This window comes from Saccoglossus kowalevskii, chromosome 18 (genome assembly GCF_978046115.1).
Source record: "Saccoglossus kowalevskii chromosome 18, keSacKowa6.1, whole genome shotgun sequence".
NCBI lineage: Eukaryota > Metazoa > Hemichordata > Enteropneusta > Harrimaniidae > Saccoglossus > Saccoglossus kowalevskii.
In genome coordinates this window covers 7,328,782-7,345,517 of record NC_140658.1, presented here as the reverse complement: position 1 = coordinate 7,345,517, position 16,736 = coordinate 7,328,782, and the positions used below count along the sequence as shown (strand labels likewise).

The 16,736-nt window shown below is 38.1% G+C and overlaps 1 protein-coding gene and 1 long non-coding RNA gene across 2 annotated transcripts; both read left to right on the top strand.

Moving 5' to 3' along the window:
* Nucleotides 1-5,218: 5,218 nt before the first annotated feature.
* On the top strand, nt 5,219-8,629 carry LOC102801455 (uncharacterized). Its single transcript, XM_006822367.2, has one exon. It carries the CDS (start codon nt 5,219-5,221, stop codon nt 8,627-8,629), a length of 3,411 nt encoding a protein of 1,136 aa, XP_006822430.2.
* Nucleotides 8,630-9,060: 431 nt separating this feature from the next.
* Nucleotides 9,061-10,318, top strand: LOC146731512 (uncharacterized). The gene is made up of 2 exons (XR_014927052.1): nt 9,061-9,313; nt 10,266-10,318. It is a non-coding gene; the product is annotated as an uncharacterized LOC146731512 (long non-coding RNA).
* The last annotated feature ends 6,418 nt before the right edge of the window (nt 10,319-16,736 follow it).

The window sequence follows — 16,736 nt, the reverse complement described above, 5'->3', positions numbered from 1 at the left end:
TAGAGGGGTGACTCGCTAGAAGTATTCTCCGTGACTCCAGACTTTTCATTCTGGTTTATACAACACTTACTTGTTACTATCAAGAAGGTTTAATGTCTTGTTTGTATTTGCACAATGTGAATGAGGGGTTTATTGTCAAAATATATACAGGTGCTTGTATGCCTATTGAAACTATACAAAATTCGACCAATGCACATCTGTTTCATGTGTTAAAAGAACGTTGCGATATTCTCATGGAATTGTTAAAGGGCGGCAGTCGTCGTGCCGCGTCCTGTCCTGTCCTGTTTGCCGCATTCTGGCCACGCTGTGTGGCGCGGATCACGTGGACGGGTTTCATGTTCTCTGCACGTAATAAGCTCGGTTATTAAGCATCCTTTTTGGGTGATGCCCGATGGCCGAGGGGAAGACGTGTAGTGGCGTGAAGCTAGGCGATTAGGTGCCGTACGCGAGCGTCGGTTGAGTCACGCACACAGTACGTGTTTACTATAATTAGACATAGTCTTTACCTTGCCGTTTATTCGGTGTTATTTGCTTACTTTACTTTCTATGTCGACAGCAACTATGCGTTTAAAATTATTTCTCAGTACTTATTCACTGTTAAAATGCTGTACCATTACTTTCACCATCCTACTACAGCCAGATCTGAAGGCCTTTGCCGCATTCTGGCCACGCTGTGTGGCGCGGATCGCGTGGACGGGTTTCATGTTCTCTGCACGTAATAAGCTCGGTTATTAAGCATCCTTTTTTGGGGATGCCCGGTGGCCGAGGGGAAGACGTGTAGTGGCGTGAAGCTAGGCGATTAGGTGCCGTACGTGAGCGTCGGTTCGAGTCACGCACGCAGTACGTGTTTACTATAATTAGACATAGTCTTTACCTTGTCGTTTATTCGGTGTTATTTGCTTACTGTTCGACATGGGACTTATAGCGACGTATGCAACGAGTGTAAAATACATTGTTTATTTACATGAAATTCGAACACGCGCTGCGCGACGACCACCGCGCTTTAAATCTTGGTATCATTTCCAACTGTCACCAAACTGTACGTTTTGACGACTCGTATGTACTTCTGGGACTTGTAATAATGTTATGGGAACTGTACAGCAAATCACACATTTTCCTTATTAATATTTCATAGTTTTTCTAAATTTCAGTTTTTATTGTTCATAATTATTTACAGTAATAACATATTTTTCCGATTGTGTGCATGACAGCTTTGCCCACACACAATAAGACAGGATGATATGTACGAATATGTGTGAGTATGTTTCATGGATTAATAGGCCACTCCTTTGCTTCAATTCCAACTACATCTCTGGAAATATCACTTGCTGTTTATCATCCATATTTTGATATCCCACAATGTGTCATTGGGTATCTGGGAATTCTAACTACTATTTCGCAAAATTTGACCGGCCTTGCTTCTACCAGTCATTTAAGTCAACACCCATATTTTCCTTCACAGTGAAGGTTAATGCAGATATATTGTAAATTACACAGAGGTAACATTACAATACATTTCCCTTCACATTCCCTTGTATTACATAACAATCTTTGAGCTGAGGCAGTTATGGTTCTACAACCATCACCAGTTCTCTTGTATTTTTTGTATTTACTGCATGCTATGCTGTATATTAATCACTGTAAACTTGGATAAATCCATGTGGCGAATAGCGCCACTCAGAGTTATTTGTGAAAGTTATTAATAGTATCAAGGTCAGTTCTTATCTGAGATTAAAAACAGATGAGTTGGCAGTGTGACTCAGCTACCTGTACGGTAAGGATGTACGCTTTTGAGGTCCATCAATACCTTGATATTGCAAACTGTTTCACTTGGAATTGATTGGCTAGGAAGGTCTACAAACACGGTGAGTGTTTAATGAATCACATGTGTTCTTTTGGCAGTTTAATTTTAGTGCCATTATGGTGCAAAGATATCGTACACTGTTTACTGTGCCATCACATTGATTTTTAAGTGTAAATAACTTCACTATAGCCAGAACAACCAAGATTTCAGTATCGATTTGAATAAGTTTGAAAAAGTTTTATTATACTCGTTTAGTTTACATAGTTTATGTTAGGAAACTTTGTTCGTTTCAAGTACAACCATTGTTAGTGTATTAGTTGCACTGTCTATTTCTCAGAGCTATTTATAGAACTTAAACTTATCCATGCATGCATATAGATATTAGGTTACTTGGAAGAGTCATTCCACTCATATTACAATTATGCAGTGTCTTTGTTAAAGACAGGCTGAGCATTGTAAGCCATGAAGTACTGTGTATTTTTAGATATTTTACACTGTGTGTACATCACTAGAAATGTATTTGCTTTATTTTATCATTGTATGTGTATTTATTATTTTGTTTGTGTTACATTTCAGTTAATCGTCATTCTACATTCTTTGTATGGAATAAAGAGTCGTGATACAGAAAACAGACTTTTGTTCAATTAGTGTGGAAGAACGCATTGGCGAGAGGATGACTTCCTGGTGTAATCAATACATAGTGGCAAGCTTATTCACTGTGTCAGCCATTAATTAGGCGTTATACGGGACCAGTAGAACTCGGAGTTTGCTTGTGCACTACATTTATTAACGTGTTTTGACAACTTTGTAACTCTCAGTTGATGATGGATCGCGAGTTGGAACAGGAATTTCACACCATATCTCCTGATATTGGAGCTGGAGCTATTGCTAAGCAGACTACTGTGCCAAGTAGTACGTTATCAAGCCAGAGCCGTGGTGAACGTTCCAAGAAACCTACAGAGAAGTGCCTGCAGTATGCATTGGAGACTAGACAGAGGGAACGAAATAGACTGACTAGTCAGTTGAGAAATGGTATGAAACGAATCTTGAGATCGTTAGATGAATGATAGGATTTAACTACTGTAACAGAACAGTTCACAGAATGGATGGATACATATGAATCGTTTATCAGTGCACACAACAGATATCATGACCTTCTGTCAGAGGAAGCTCAATGGGAAGACTTCCATCGATAGATTCTTGTAATGAGTTCAAAGCCACTGTTCTTCATTGGATTCAAGGAGCTGAATCACAGTTGAGACAATCTATTAGAATGAATGAGAAAGTGAAACCTGAGGACAGCTCCAGATCCAGATCTAGCCGGGCTTCATCAAGGGCCAGCTCTCTCTCCGTGGCTAGAATTAAAGAAGATCAAAGGAAAGTAGAGTTGTTAGCTCGAGCTGATGCATTGAAGAAGAAGCAAAAGTTGGAACAAGTTTACTCAGCCTGAAGATGCAAGAAGAAGAATTGGAGCTGAAAACAGAATTGAAGATATCAGATGCTAGGAGAAGTATACTTGATCAAGCTGTGAACTATGAACATGAATTTGCACATACTGCGCCTAGTTGCAGTGGTACTAGTTTACATGTAGACGGTAGAAAGAGTAGGTACTTTGACCATTTTTTTAGGCCTGAAATAGGGATACAGAGATTAGGGCTAGGTACGAATCTGTTGGAACAGGATGTGAATCATGATGCAGGTGAGTCCATTTTACATAGTCAGAATGTGCGTGAGGATGATGGTGTGAGTGTTGGCCATGCGCGTGGTGCGCGGGGCATGCGCTTTGTTGGCGGTCACGATAGTGACAGCAATTCAGGTTCTGGATCCTCTGTTGCAGGTCAGGTATCCTCAAGTGAAGTCATCTTGGCCATGATGAAACAAATTAAGAAACCGCAATCAGATATCAAGAAGTTTGCTGGTAACCCCATGGAGTATAAGAAGTTTATTCGTCCGTTCAGGACCAGAATTGCAGCAAATACTGAGAATGATGATGAAAGAATGAACTACTTGGAGCAGTATACTATTGGTGAAGCTAACAGAATTGTTACTGGTTATGGCCACCTGGAGGCAGAGAAAGGGTATCCTGCTGCCATGAAAGAACTTCAAGAACGATATGGTGATATTGAATGTATTGCTCATGCCTACGTTAAGAAAGCTCTTGATTGGCCAGACATGAAAGCCTACAATCCAAAGGCTCTAGATGAATTTTCCATCTTTCTAGTTGAATGCGAGAATGCAGTACAAAGTATAGAAGCCATGAGAATACTTGAGTATTCAGAAAACATCAAACAGCTAGTCAAGCAGCTGCCCTCGGCCTTCCATGATAAGTGGAGTATCAAGGTACAAGGAATCAGAGATAATAATGGAATAGTTGCATTCAGACATCTAGTTAGCTTTGTAAAGAAAGAAGCCAAGAAAGCAAATGACCCAATGTATGGAAAGGAGGCAATGAGTGTTGAACAGAATAAGAATGTCCAGAAAACCACAAAACAACAACGTTATCGCTCCTATAACAAGGGTGGCACCTATGCTACAGCCACAAAGGAGAAAGAAGAGAATAATATAGCACAGGCCCCAGTAGAACAAGATACACTGTGGAATAAGCCGCAGACTAAGGCACTAGAAAAGCCTTGTATATATTGTAAGGACCCCCTCCATACTGTCGAGTCTTGTAAATCGTTCACTTCATTGTCACATGTGGACAAAATTAAGTTCTTAAAAGGCATGGGTGTTTGTTTTGGGTGTTTGAAATCTGGTCATTTAAAAAAGGTGTGTCGACAGACAGCAACATGTTCTGTATGCCATAGACGACATCCTACAATTCTGCATGATGAGCGAATCAGTCAAAAAAATGACCTGAAAGTTAAACCACCTGATCATCAAAATGTGAGTGCTTGTGCACAGAGTCATATGGGGACCGGTGATATCCAATGTACTATGGCAATTATTCCAGTCATGATTAAGGCTAAGAATAGTGGCAGGGCTATTGCAACATATGCCTTTTTGGATCCAGGTAGTAGCATTTCATTTTGCACGGAAAGTTTAGTTAGGCAGCTAGGATTGAGTGGTCAAAAGGCAAAGATCATACTGGACACAATGGGTGCACCTCACACTATGACCACTTATATTGTGAATGGTCTGGAAGTCTGTGATCTACAATTCAAATAAGTAGTAGATCTTCCAAAGATATACACTAAAGACAAAATGCCTGTATCACGTAATTATGTTCCCACTCAGAAGGACATATCAAAATGGCCACATCTGCAAGATGTTGTTTTACCAGAAATTGATGCAGATGTTGGGATATTGATAGGTAACGCAGTGGCAGATGCCTACGCACCTATAAAAACAGTGACTGGTCCTCGAGGAAGTCCACATGCGACTAAAACACGGCTTGGATGAATGATATGGAACATGGTTCGTGAAATTAAATCAGACAAAATGCAAGATATATTTTCGGTTAACAGAGCTGAAGTTCTTGCAATAAAAGAAATGGAAGAACTCAATCGTATGGTGAAGAATTCCATCAATCTTGATTTCCCTGAGAGTTTAATTGATGATAAAAGAGAGTATTCTCAGGATGATAAGAAAATCATTGAGAAGGTAGATAACTCCCTCAAACATATCAATGGTCATTACCAAATTGCCTTGCCATTCCGTGATGATGATGTGAAGTTACCCAATAACCAACATCTTGCTATGCAGAGATTCAAATTTCTTGAACGTAAAATGAGAAGAAATCAGAAATTTCATGCAGATTACACATCGTTCATGAGTGACATCATTAGCAAAGGTTATGCAGAAAAGGTTTCGACTGAGACACTGAACAGAGATGATGGAAAGGTATGGTATATACCCCACCATGGTGTTTATCATCCTAAGAAACCAGATAAAATTAGAGTAGTTTTTGACTGTTCTGCTAAGTACCAGGGAATATCCTTGAATGACTTATTATTATCTGGGCCAGACTTAACGAACAAGCTTATGGGTGTGCTACTTAGATTCAGACAAGAACAAGTAGCCTTGATGGCAGATATTGAGGCTATGTTCCATCAGGTGAGAGTATCAGACGAAGATTGTGATTGTTTACGACTTTACTGGTGGCCAGATGGAAATCTTGATATGGAACCAGAAATCTACAAGACGGTGGTTCATTTATTTGGAGCAGTCTCTTCACCAAGCTGCTCAAATTCTGCATTACGTAAAATGGCAGAAGATTATAAACACATGTTTGATTCCATTATTGCTGATACAGTTATACGTAATTTTTATGTTGATGAATGTCTTAAATCTGTAGACAGCACTGTGAATGCAATCATGTTAGCCAAGGGTCTGATAGATATATGTCGGAAGGGTGGGTTTCACCTAACTAAATCGGTCAGCAACAATCGTGCTGTTCTAGATACAATTCCACTGGAACAGCGAGCTAAGGAGATCAAAGATCTAAATTTAGATTATGACAAACTTCCAATTGAGCGTGCCCTAGGTGTATATTGGTCAATTGAATGTGATACTCTGGGATTCAAGATTGTCATACGAGACAGACCACCCACAAGAAGGGGTTTTCTTTCTATCGTTAGTTCAGTTTATGATCCCCTTGGTCTTGCAGCACAATTTGTCCTGTCTGCTAAGATTCTTTTACAAGATCTATGTCACCAAGGACTTGAATGGGACCAGCAAATTGGACAAGCAGATCTACAAAAATGGCAAACATGGTTAACTGATCTTTCATGTCTAGTGAACTTTTCAGTTCAAAGGTGCTACAAACCAACAGACTTCGGGAATGTAAGCCGATATCAGATCCATAATTTTTCTGATGCCAGTGAGAATGGATATGGAACTGCTTCATATCTCCGCATCATTAATGATGATGGGAAGATTCATTGTTCCCTCCTACTAGGGAAATCACGGGTTGCACCCTTAAAGAAGGTAACCATCCCTCGTTTGGAGCTCACTGCTGCAACTGTATCAGTGCGAATTAATAAGATGATACAACGGGAGCTGGATTATAAGATCAATAATACATTTTTCTGGACAGACAGTAAATCAGTTCTTAGATACTGTGCAAATGAGTCAACTAGATTTCACACCTTTGTTGCTAATCGTGTGGCAGTTATTCGGGAAGAATCAAAAATGCAACAATGGAAGTTTATTGACACAAAATGCAATCCTGCAGATGATGCATCCAGGGGGTTAATAGTGAATTCGTTCTTACAAAATAAGCGATGGTTGGAAGGTCCTTCATTTTTGTGGCAACCTCAGTCAGAATGGCCATCAGGAAAATCCGACTGGGTGATTCCTGATGGTGATCCAGAAGTGAAGAAGCAAGTCAATGCTATGGTAGTTAATGAGTCTGCTACAGTTATGGACAGACTGACATATTTCTCCAATTGGATGAAACTAAAAGCAACAGTTGGATGGTTACTGGTAGCCAAGGACAACCTTAAGAATTGGGTTGTTGAACGAAAGAAGATCAAAGAAAGTCTTATGGAAATGGGAGTTGACTCAAGTCAGCAAAGTCAACTAGTGAAACAAAGAATGAAAAATATAAAGGTAGCAGCTATGAAACAGGCCAAGGGCAGTTTCAGACACCAAGCACTGAGTGTGGAAAGATTACAAAAGGCAGAAAAGGCAATCCTCGGATATGTTCAGCAGCAACACTTTTCTGATGAAATAGCAGCTCTACAAGATTGTAAAAGCACTGGGAACAAGAAGTGGGTTAAGAGATCAAGCCCATTATACAAGTTAGATCCATTTTGGCAGAATGGACTTCTGCGTGTAGGTGGAAGACTTGATCGTTCAGCTCTTCCAAATGAGATGAAGCATCCTGAAGCATCTCACATTTCGCGACTAATTTTGGAAGACATCCACAGATGTGTTGGACATCTGGGAAGAAATTCTATGCTAGCAAAGTTGCGACAAAAATATTGGATTCTATGTGCAAACACTCTCATAAGACAGATAGTTTCAAGATGTGTCTGCTGTCGTCGTTACCGAGCCAGAGCTGGAGAGCAGATGATGGCTAATTTGCCTATTGATTGTTTAACCCCAGGGGAAGCACCATTTAATCGTACTGGTGCAGATTACTTTGGACCATTAGAAGTCAAACGAGAACGCAGTAGGGTCAAGAGGTATGGAATAGTTTTTACATGCTTGACAACCCGTGCAATACATCTTGAGGTGGCACACTCTCTTGACACAGACTCCTGTATTAATGGATTAAGACGGTTCATAGCCAGAAGAGGGCCAGTCAAAGTGATAAGGTCAGATAATGGTACAAATTTTGTAGGGGCTAAAAGAGAACTTCAAGAAGAAATTGCAAAATGGAATCAAGTGAAAATAAGTGGGGCATTACGTCAAGACAATGTTACATGGACGTTCAACCCTCCAGCTACATGGACGTTCAACCCTCCAGCTGGTTTGCATTTCGGAGGCATCTGGGAATGTCAAATTAGAACAATAAGAAAGATTCTATTCTCCCTGCTCAGAGACCAAATGATAAGTATAGATGATGAATCACTTCAAACACTATTCTGTGAGGTTGAAGCTATCATAAATAGTCCCCCATTACTCGAATTTCAGATGACCGAAACGATCTTGAGGCACTCACACCCAATCATTAATTATTGCTTCAAACAAATCAAAACTCACCACCTGGTATATTTACAAATAGCGACAATTATGCTCGTCGCCGATGGCGGCAGGTCCAGTACCTTGCTGACATATTCTGGAAGAGATGGACTAAAAAATATTTACCATCATTGCAAGAGAGACAAAAATGGTTACAGCCTCGAAGAAATCTGGCAGTTGGAGATGTGGTCCTAATAGTTGATAGTTCAGCACCTATAAACTTATGGCCTCTAGGAAGAGTCATCAAAACCATGACAGACAATAAAGGATTGGTTCGTGTTAGCATGAAGACCAAGACAAATATTTTGGAACGCCCAGTGGATAAATTATGCTTGCTTCTAGAGGCTGACTGTATTACTGATACGTTTAAGTGTTGAGATATGTCCAGGGTGATGGTTGTTGGCATATGGAAATTAGGCAGTTGTAGTTACTGTGGTGCCCTTATGTGATACGCGCTGCTTGTGTGTGGCTGACACTCATACCATTGTTACTCTAGTAACTTAATTTGGCCTTATTTGTAGGGATTCATAATTGTTCCATATACATTCTCCACAATTAGGGGACCGGAGTGTTAAGGCCAAATCAACATTTTGTGTATTTAATTGCTATTATATTTTTTGTATTTACTGCATGCTATGCTGTATATTATTCACTGTAAACTTGGATAAATCCATGTGGTGAATAGCGCCACCCAGAGTTATTTGTGAAAGTTATTAATAGTATCAAGGTCAGTTCTTATCTGAGATTAAAAACAGATGAGTTGGCAGTGTGACTCAGCTAACTGTACGGTACGGATGTACGCTTTTGAGATCCATCAATATCTTGCTATTGCAAACTGTTTCACTTGGAATTGATTGGCTAGGAAGGTCTACAAACACGGTGAGTGTTTAATGAATCACATGTGTTCTTTTGGCAGTTTAATTTTAGTACCATTATGGTGCAAAGATATCGTACACTGTTTACTGTGGCATCACATTGATTTTTAAGTGTAAATAACTTCACTATAGCCAGAACAACCAAGATTTCAGTATCAATTTGAATAAGTTTGAATAAGTTTTATTATACTCGTTTAGTTTACATAGTTTATGTTAGGAAACTTTGTTCGTTTCAAGTACAACCATTGTTAGTGTACTAGTTGCACTGTCTATTTCTCAGAGCTATTTATAGAACTTAAACTTGTCCATGCATGCATATAGATATTAGGTTACCTGGAAGAGTCATTCCACTCATATTACAATTAGTGACCATCAGCTTATAATTGAGAAAGGGAGGTATACTAGACCAAAAACAAAACTGGAACACAGAATATGCACAAGATGTGACAATAACTCAGTTGAGGATGAGTACCATTACATTATGGACTGCCCACAAGACAATAAAATGAGGCAGATACTTTTTACAGACTTACATAAGGATAATCCTAATTTTATTTCAATGGATCATCCCGATAAATTTCTTTACATTATGACAAACTGCCACATTAAGCTTGGTGTGTTTATAATGCAAACAGGTGTGTATTAATAAAACACCTGATTCTACACTACCTTTTAATTGCCTTTTAATTAATCTGTTATTTTAATTTTTGATTATCCTTTTTACTTTTTTTTTATTTCACTTGACTATGTTCATCTTCTATAGAAAGAATAATGTCAATAAAGTTATCTTATTACAATTATGCAGTGTCTTTGTTAAAGACAGGCTGAACATTATAAGCCATGAAGTAATATGTGTATTTTTAGATATTTTACACTGTGTGTACATCACTAGAAATGTATTTGCTTTATTTTATCATTGTATGTGTATTTATTATTTTGTTTGTGTTACATTTCAGTTAATCGTCATTCTACATTCTTTGTATGGAATAAAGAGTCGTGATACAGAAAACAGACTTTTGTTCAATTAGTGTGGAAGAACGCATTGGCGAGAGGATGACTTCCTGGTGTAATCAATACATAGTGGCAAGCTTATTCACTGTTTCAGCCATTAATTAGGCGTTATACGGGACCAGTAGAACTTGGAGTTTGCTTGTGCACTACACCTTTCATAAGTCAAGCGCCCCCAAACACTTCCTGTTTCAGAAGAACTGAAAGAGAGGCCAGCAACTATCCAGGAAGTACTGTTTTAAAGGTAAGAAACGCTGTGAATTTTGAGTTTATTTTTATTTTGAACCAGTGCTAAGCTGAAAGATGAAGTTTGTGACCACTGTCTGCCAAAATGAGGATATTGTCGTGCAAGTCTCTAGATATGTTGCGCACAGCCAACACAACAAAAGCGAACTTTTAAAAAATAACTAAAAACTTGTCAAACATCAAAGTACTGTTCTTACCCTACTAATCACAATGATAGCGAATGTGTCATCAGATCACATACAATAATATCGAGAAGAGAGCAAGAAAAACTGGTGCACGCATTGTCGTCTATCCAATTTTTTATCCACTTCCAGTCTAGGTGTTGCTAGAATAGAATAATATATATAAACAAGAAATGGACTTTGGGTAATTAAGATAAATTGATTTTTTCATAGCCATCAAAATTTACAAAACATACACACATGCACAAAAAGTTTCATTTCACGGTGTTTTACATCGCTGTCCTGCTATGGGACTCATACCACTAATTGAAACTCCATAGACGACAATGTTAACATTGCTATATGAGATTGCTATATGAAAATGACAAACAAAGTTGAAAACATGGATCAAAAATTGGGAATCAACATGCTAGTTATCAACCACATGAAAAAAATCTTGCAACTCCCAGGTAAACAAGACACACATACTGTATTTGAATTTGAAAAAAAAAACTAGATTAGAACACCCAAATAAACACAGAATAAACTCACAGGTACATAGCCGCTAAGTAATAAACAAAAGACCACATGTTAGTCTGGCCTTTGACCCCGGTGATGACGCCCTCAAACAGGGAGCACCTGAGAAAAAAAATATTAAAAAAAATTCATTGGGTCCTACAATGCATTTAAATTATAAAATACCATATATGCGGACATTTTGCCTAGTGGTTACCAACGATCATTAGTTGATTAGTGCCGCCAACGTCGGTCAATGGACACAATCGGTTGTCGTTCTGGACTTTTTGACTGCTGTTTTTTTCGTTAGTACTTCCGATATGGTCTTAAATGGCTTAATATACTTCTGCAGTTCTGGACTCTGGTCGTATTTTCTGACTCTGAGAGTCGTATATTTAAATAATTCGCCGTTATCAGTGTTTTTGCTTATATTACTATATTAAAAGATCAACACAATGACCTTTAGAGTAAATATTTACACTTTTTTAGCTCCGCTGTCGACTTTGTCGAGCGGAGCTTATCATATGAGTGATTGTCCGTCGTCGTCCGTCGTCGTCGTCGTCCGTCGTCGTCCGTGTCAATGTTTTACTTTTTCGACTTCTTCTTGAAAACTACAAGCCTGAATGCTTTGATACTTGGTGTATATGTACCTTGGGTAGACCTCTCTCAGATTTGTTCATTTCATGATGATATCTTCAATTCTCTAATTTTGGTGAATATTTTTGTCATTTTTAGTAAAAAGTGATATTTTCGACTTCTTGTTGAAAACTGCAAGTGCAATTGCTTTGATATTACATATATAGGTACTACATGTGGACCTCTCTCAGATTTGTTCATTTTGTAATGATATCTTTAATTCTCTAATTTTGGTGAATATTTTTGTAATTTTTGGTAAAAAGTGATATTTTCGACTTCTTGTTGAAAACCGCACGTCTAATTGCTTTGATATTACATATATAGGTACTACATGTGGACCTCTCTCAGATTTGTTCATTTTGTAATGATATCTTTAATTCTCTAATTTCGGTGAATATTTTTGTAATTTTTGGTAAAAAGTGATATTTTCGACTTCTTGTTGAAAACCGCAAGTCCAATTGCTTTGATATTACATATATAGGTACTACATGTGGACCTCTCTCAGATTTGTTCATTTCATGATGATATCTTTAATTCTCTAATTTTGATGAATATTTTTGTAATTTTTGGTAAAAAGTGATATTTTCGACTTCTTGTTGAAAACCGCAAGTCCAATTGCTTTGATATATTATACATATAGGTACTACATGTACATGTGGACCTCTCTCAGATTTGTTCATTTTCTAATGATATCTTCTGTTCTTTAATTGCCATGTGCATTGCTAACAGCGGAGCTATCTCAGCCGACAGGCTGCTTGTATTATTTTGTTATTCCGCCATTTCGTTATTTTGCTTTCCAACACTTACAGGAAAAGATGACATGGGGCAGTCGTCTGAAATATGGGTTTAAGGCAGTGCCTTCTGTAAGTACACAACGCGACTAGTATATGTGACCCATTTCGACATCTACCGGATTCTGCCCTAAATTCGCCCATCCGAAAAATCGCCCTGGGCGATTTCACGGCTGGAGGACCCTTATTTGGGGTTCAAAATAAAAAAAAAAGGCGATCATGAATATTTTTCGGGGACTTGTATTTTTATTGAAAAATCCACCTATGCCAACTTTAACCCGGCAGTTGGACCACCCAAAACGAAGAAACTATCGCAGAACCTAATCTAAAATTTGATACATTTTTTTTTTTTTGCTGGATTAAAAAGTAGACCGCCAAAAATTTCAATACAATGTCACACGGCGCATTTTCACACAACATTAACGAACCTCTTGAGCCAAATACAATTATTTTTTCATTTTATTAGTAACGAAAGTATATTCGAAAAGAAGTTTCAAATAAAATTGAACTCAACTGCATTGAAATAGTAACAACTGGTCACCGTAGCGCAATCCGGTGATATTTCACAATTGTTGATTATTACCTAGTAATGCTTATAATAATGTGCAAAAAAAATTCTTTGAATTGTTATGAATTGAAAATAAATTTCAACTTATTTCATCGTAAGCGAATGATTCCAGCCGCATTTGAAACGCTCGATGCTGTAGAAATGAATATCCACCATGTTTTGACTAATCGCTAATTATACAATGAAAATGACGGATGATGCCAACGTATTCAAATCACCATAGCTCATTTAAATATGTTAATGTTATTGAATTCAGCACGGAAGAAATTTGTCGATATTGTACGATATTTTGGCTTGGATTTTGATGGGAAAGCGGCATGATTTGTTTTTAAATAAGAAAAATTAATTGTTTTCAAAAAATAAACTGAGCATTTGAGTAATAATTTAGCATTGTTTACAGTGATAATAGCTCATTGTCGAAACCACGCTAGTCGCAATAAAACATGATACTCTTGAATAGGCGTCAATGACTACGCTGAAACTCTTAGGCATCGGGGAAGATTAAAATAACACTTTAAAAAACTACCGCAAAATCACCCTTGGTCCAATTTTATTTTGTTTAAAACCCAAACTGCCGTTTAACGGCCCAGGGCGAATTGACGGCAGAATCCGGTAATATGGCGTCATTCAACTTGGTGACGCAGCACAATCCTAGTTAGCCAACCAAACCCTCATTAAGATAATGTATACAGTATTCTATCTCAAAATTATCGAACAGTACATTTGTATCACTCCGGTCCAAGCAAATTTCCGTTGTGACTTGTTGTCATTTTATGGCATATAGTACAACTCATATGTAATATATATATATATAAACTTTAGCGGTCACGTGACTTTTCTCGCCATCTTTTTTTTTCTCCAAAAATGGTAAAAAAACACATTTAAATCTTCTACTTCAGAACCACTAGACAAAATGCCCTCATATATGGTATTTTATAATGTATCTGTGACGCACACTTGTGTTTAAAAACATTGTTATGATTGGTCACATGGTTTGGCCACCATTTTAGTTTTCTAAACTAAATAGGAAGTACTCTTTTTTACTTGTGAAACTTTTATGTTACTATCTTTTAAAAAAATAAAAGATTAGAACTGCAATGGTAACGCATTTATTTGCGACCTTCGCAATGTAATCTGCGCACACTGGACGACTGTAGTGCTGGGTACCGGATGGCGTTCGCTGGTTGATGAGTATTTGCTGAATCATCACTAAAGTAAATGCCTCAACAGCCTCATGCTATCTTCACTAACCATGTACACACCATCTTGTAACCATGGTAAATTTGATTTTACTATGATAAAACGCATTCCAACTTGCCACGGAGGTTATATATTCAAGCGTTCATAACCTGTCATGACGGACAATCTATGTATATGTGTGAACGATTCTCCGCCCTTTCTCTTTACGAAAGTTTTTGTGCTGTGGGGCGGCACAGAGAGGGTGATCACCCTCTTGAAACAAATGTTTGGGAAGGGGGGTGGCGGCGTCGCCCCTCCAAAATCAAGCTGCAACCCTGACACCCTTTGTATCAGAAAAATTTGTCCCTCATAATTCAGGAAAAAACGTTTCAAAGGGTTTTTATTTCAAAATTGTTAAGGGGGAGCAAGCCCCCTGACCCCCTAGTAAAGTCGCGCCTTTGGTGCAAGGTCGGTGAGCAGATCTCCTCCTCCCACCCCCCCCCCCCCCGCAAAATTTTGTTCCGCCGCCTCTGGTGTGTACGAACAAATCTGTTGCGACACCGTTAAAATGCAGGTATCTGCATGGCAAATTACACGAAGGAAATATGACTTCATCCTGGTGAAACAAGAATCCAGCCGTTGACCATCGGGCATTCTTGTAACAAGCTCCTGTACGCATTCTAACGGATAAAGTTTACATCTCGCAAAGGTTAACCTTTGCATATAGCATATAGCATATTTGCTATACATTTTACCACTGGCAAATAACTCATTTCACCCCTCGATTACATCCTGGGATGTTTTTGCCACTCGCAAAGAATACGTTTAACCCCTCGCATAGACATTTTTTGCCACTCACAAATGATACATTTTACCCCTAGCATAGGCCATTTTTACCACTCGCATGCAGCAAATTTTGCTACTTGCTACTCGCAATTTGGTACTTTCATATTGTATTTTTTCTAGGTGATACATACATGAATCTAGAAAAAAATAGATGGCTCAATCACACACATTTTATTTACGTTTGTCCCTAGACCTCATCCACAGCCACGTTATCGCCTGATAACGTGGCTGCACCTGGTACAGGTCAACCGATGAGAACGCGCCGTTTCAACATTGGCAGTGCATTGTATTATAATGTATGAATAGCTTTTTAATTGGTCATTGGCTGTGATATTTGTACATTGGTTTCATTACACAAGTATAACACTACAATATCCTGTAAAAGCACATATTATTTACTAGCTTATTTACGAGTGAATTTCAGTTATGAACAATCCTTACATTATGACTAACTGAGAGGAGTTCACTTTTTGTGACATATGTCACTAGACAACGCAAAGACGTATGATCTCAAAGATGTGATTTGCTGAGTACACCGTGCATAAACACTACAATGGTGGTGGCGCTAGTAACAGTGTGCACATATTATATAATTAAGGTATAGATGCAGGTTCGTTATTTTGTTTTTGCTTTTACTTAGCCAGAAAGTCTTGGCTCGATAGTGTTAACATTTCAGAGCTTTGTTTGAATAACGTTTGAATAATGATACATTTTTTCTTGGAGGTATCGAACTTGATACAGTTAAATCTTATAACTATCTGGGACTAGTCATTAGTGCCAATGGTAAATTTAAGGATGGCCTAAAAAACCTTAAACGTAAGGCTCAAAAAGCTCTGTTTTCAATGAAAGCAAAGCTTGGCTCAATACAAAACATAAGTATAAAAGTTTCAATTTCCCTTTTTGACAAACTCATCAGACCTATCCTCATTTATGGTTGTGATGTTTGGGGTGATGAGTTCTCCACTAAATCACCTATTGAAGACGTTCAATTAAGTTATTGTCGGTATCTACTGGGGGTGTCACAACACACACCAATTATGGCCATGTATAGCGAGTTAGGCAGATACCCCCTAGACGTATTTATAAAAAAAACAAATAATTAAATATTACAGTCGGGCCATGAATTCTAATAATGCGTTACTCAAGGAAGCTTTTGTGGTTAACCAAAGCATTAAAAGTAAATGGTATCTAGAAGTGACATCATTATTAAACAATATCCAACTATATCATTCAGTTAACAACGGTGATAAACTAACCTCGGCACAAATGAAACAAATTGATTTAGGCATCAAGGATTTATTTCTAACAAGATGGAAAGGTGAGGTTTATAATGATAACCGCACCAAAGCAAATGAGAAAAACAAACTAAGAACATATCGGCTAATCAAATCAGATTTAAAACTTGAGCCATATTTAGTCAAGCTAAAAAACTTTGAACTGCGTAGTGTGCTTACCAAATTCCGTCTTAGTGACCAT

What these genes read in the sequence shown, in the direction of transcription:
- LOC102801455 (XM_006822367.2), top strand. Translation starts at nt 5,219, where the DNA reads ATGGTTCGTGAAATTAAATCAGACAAAATGCAAGATATATTTTCGGTT.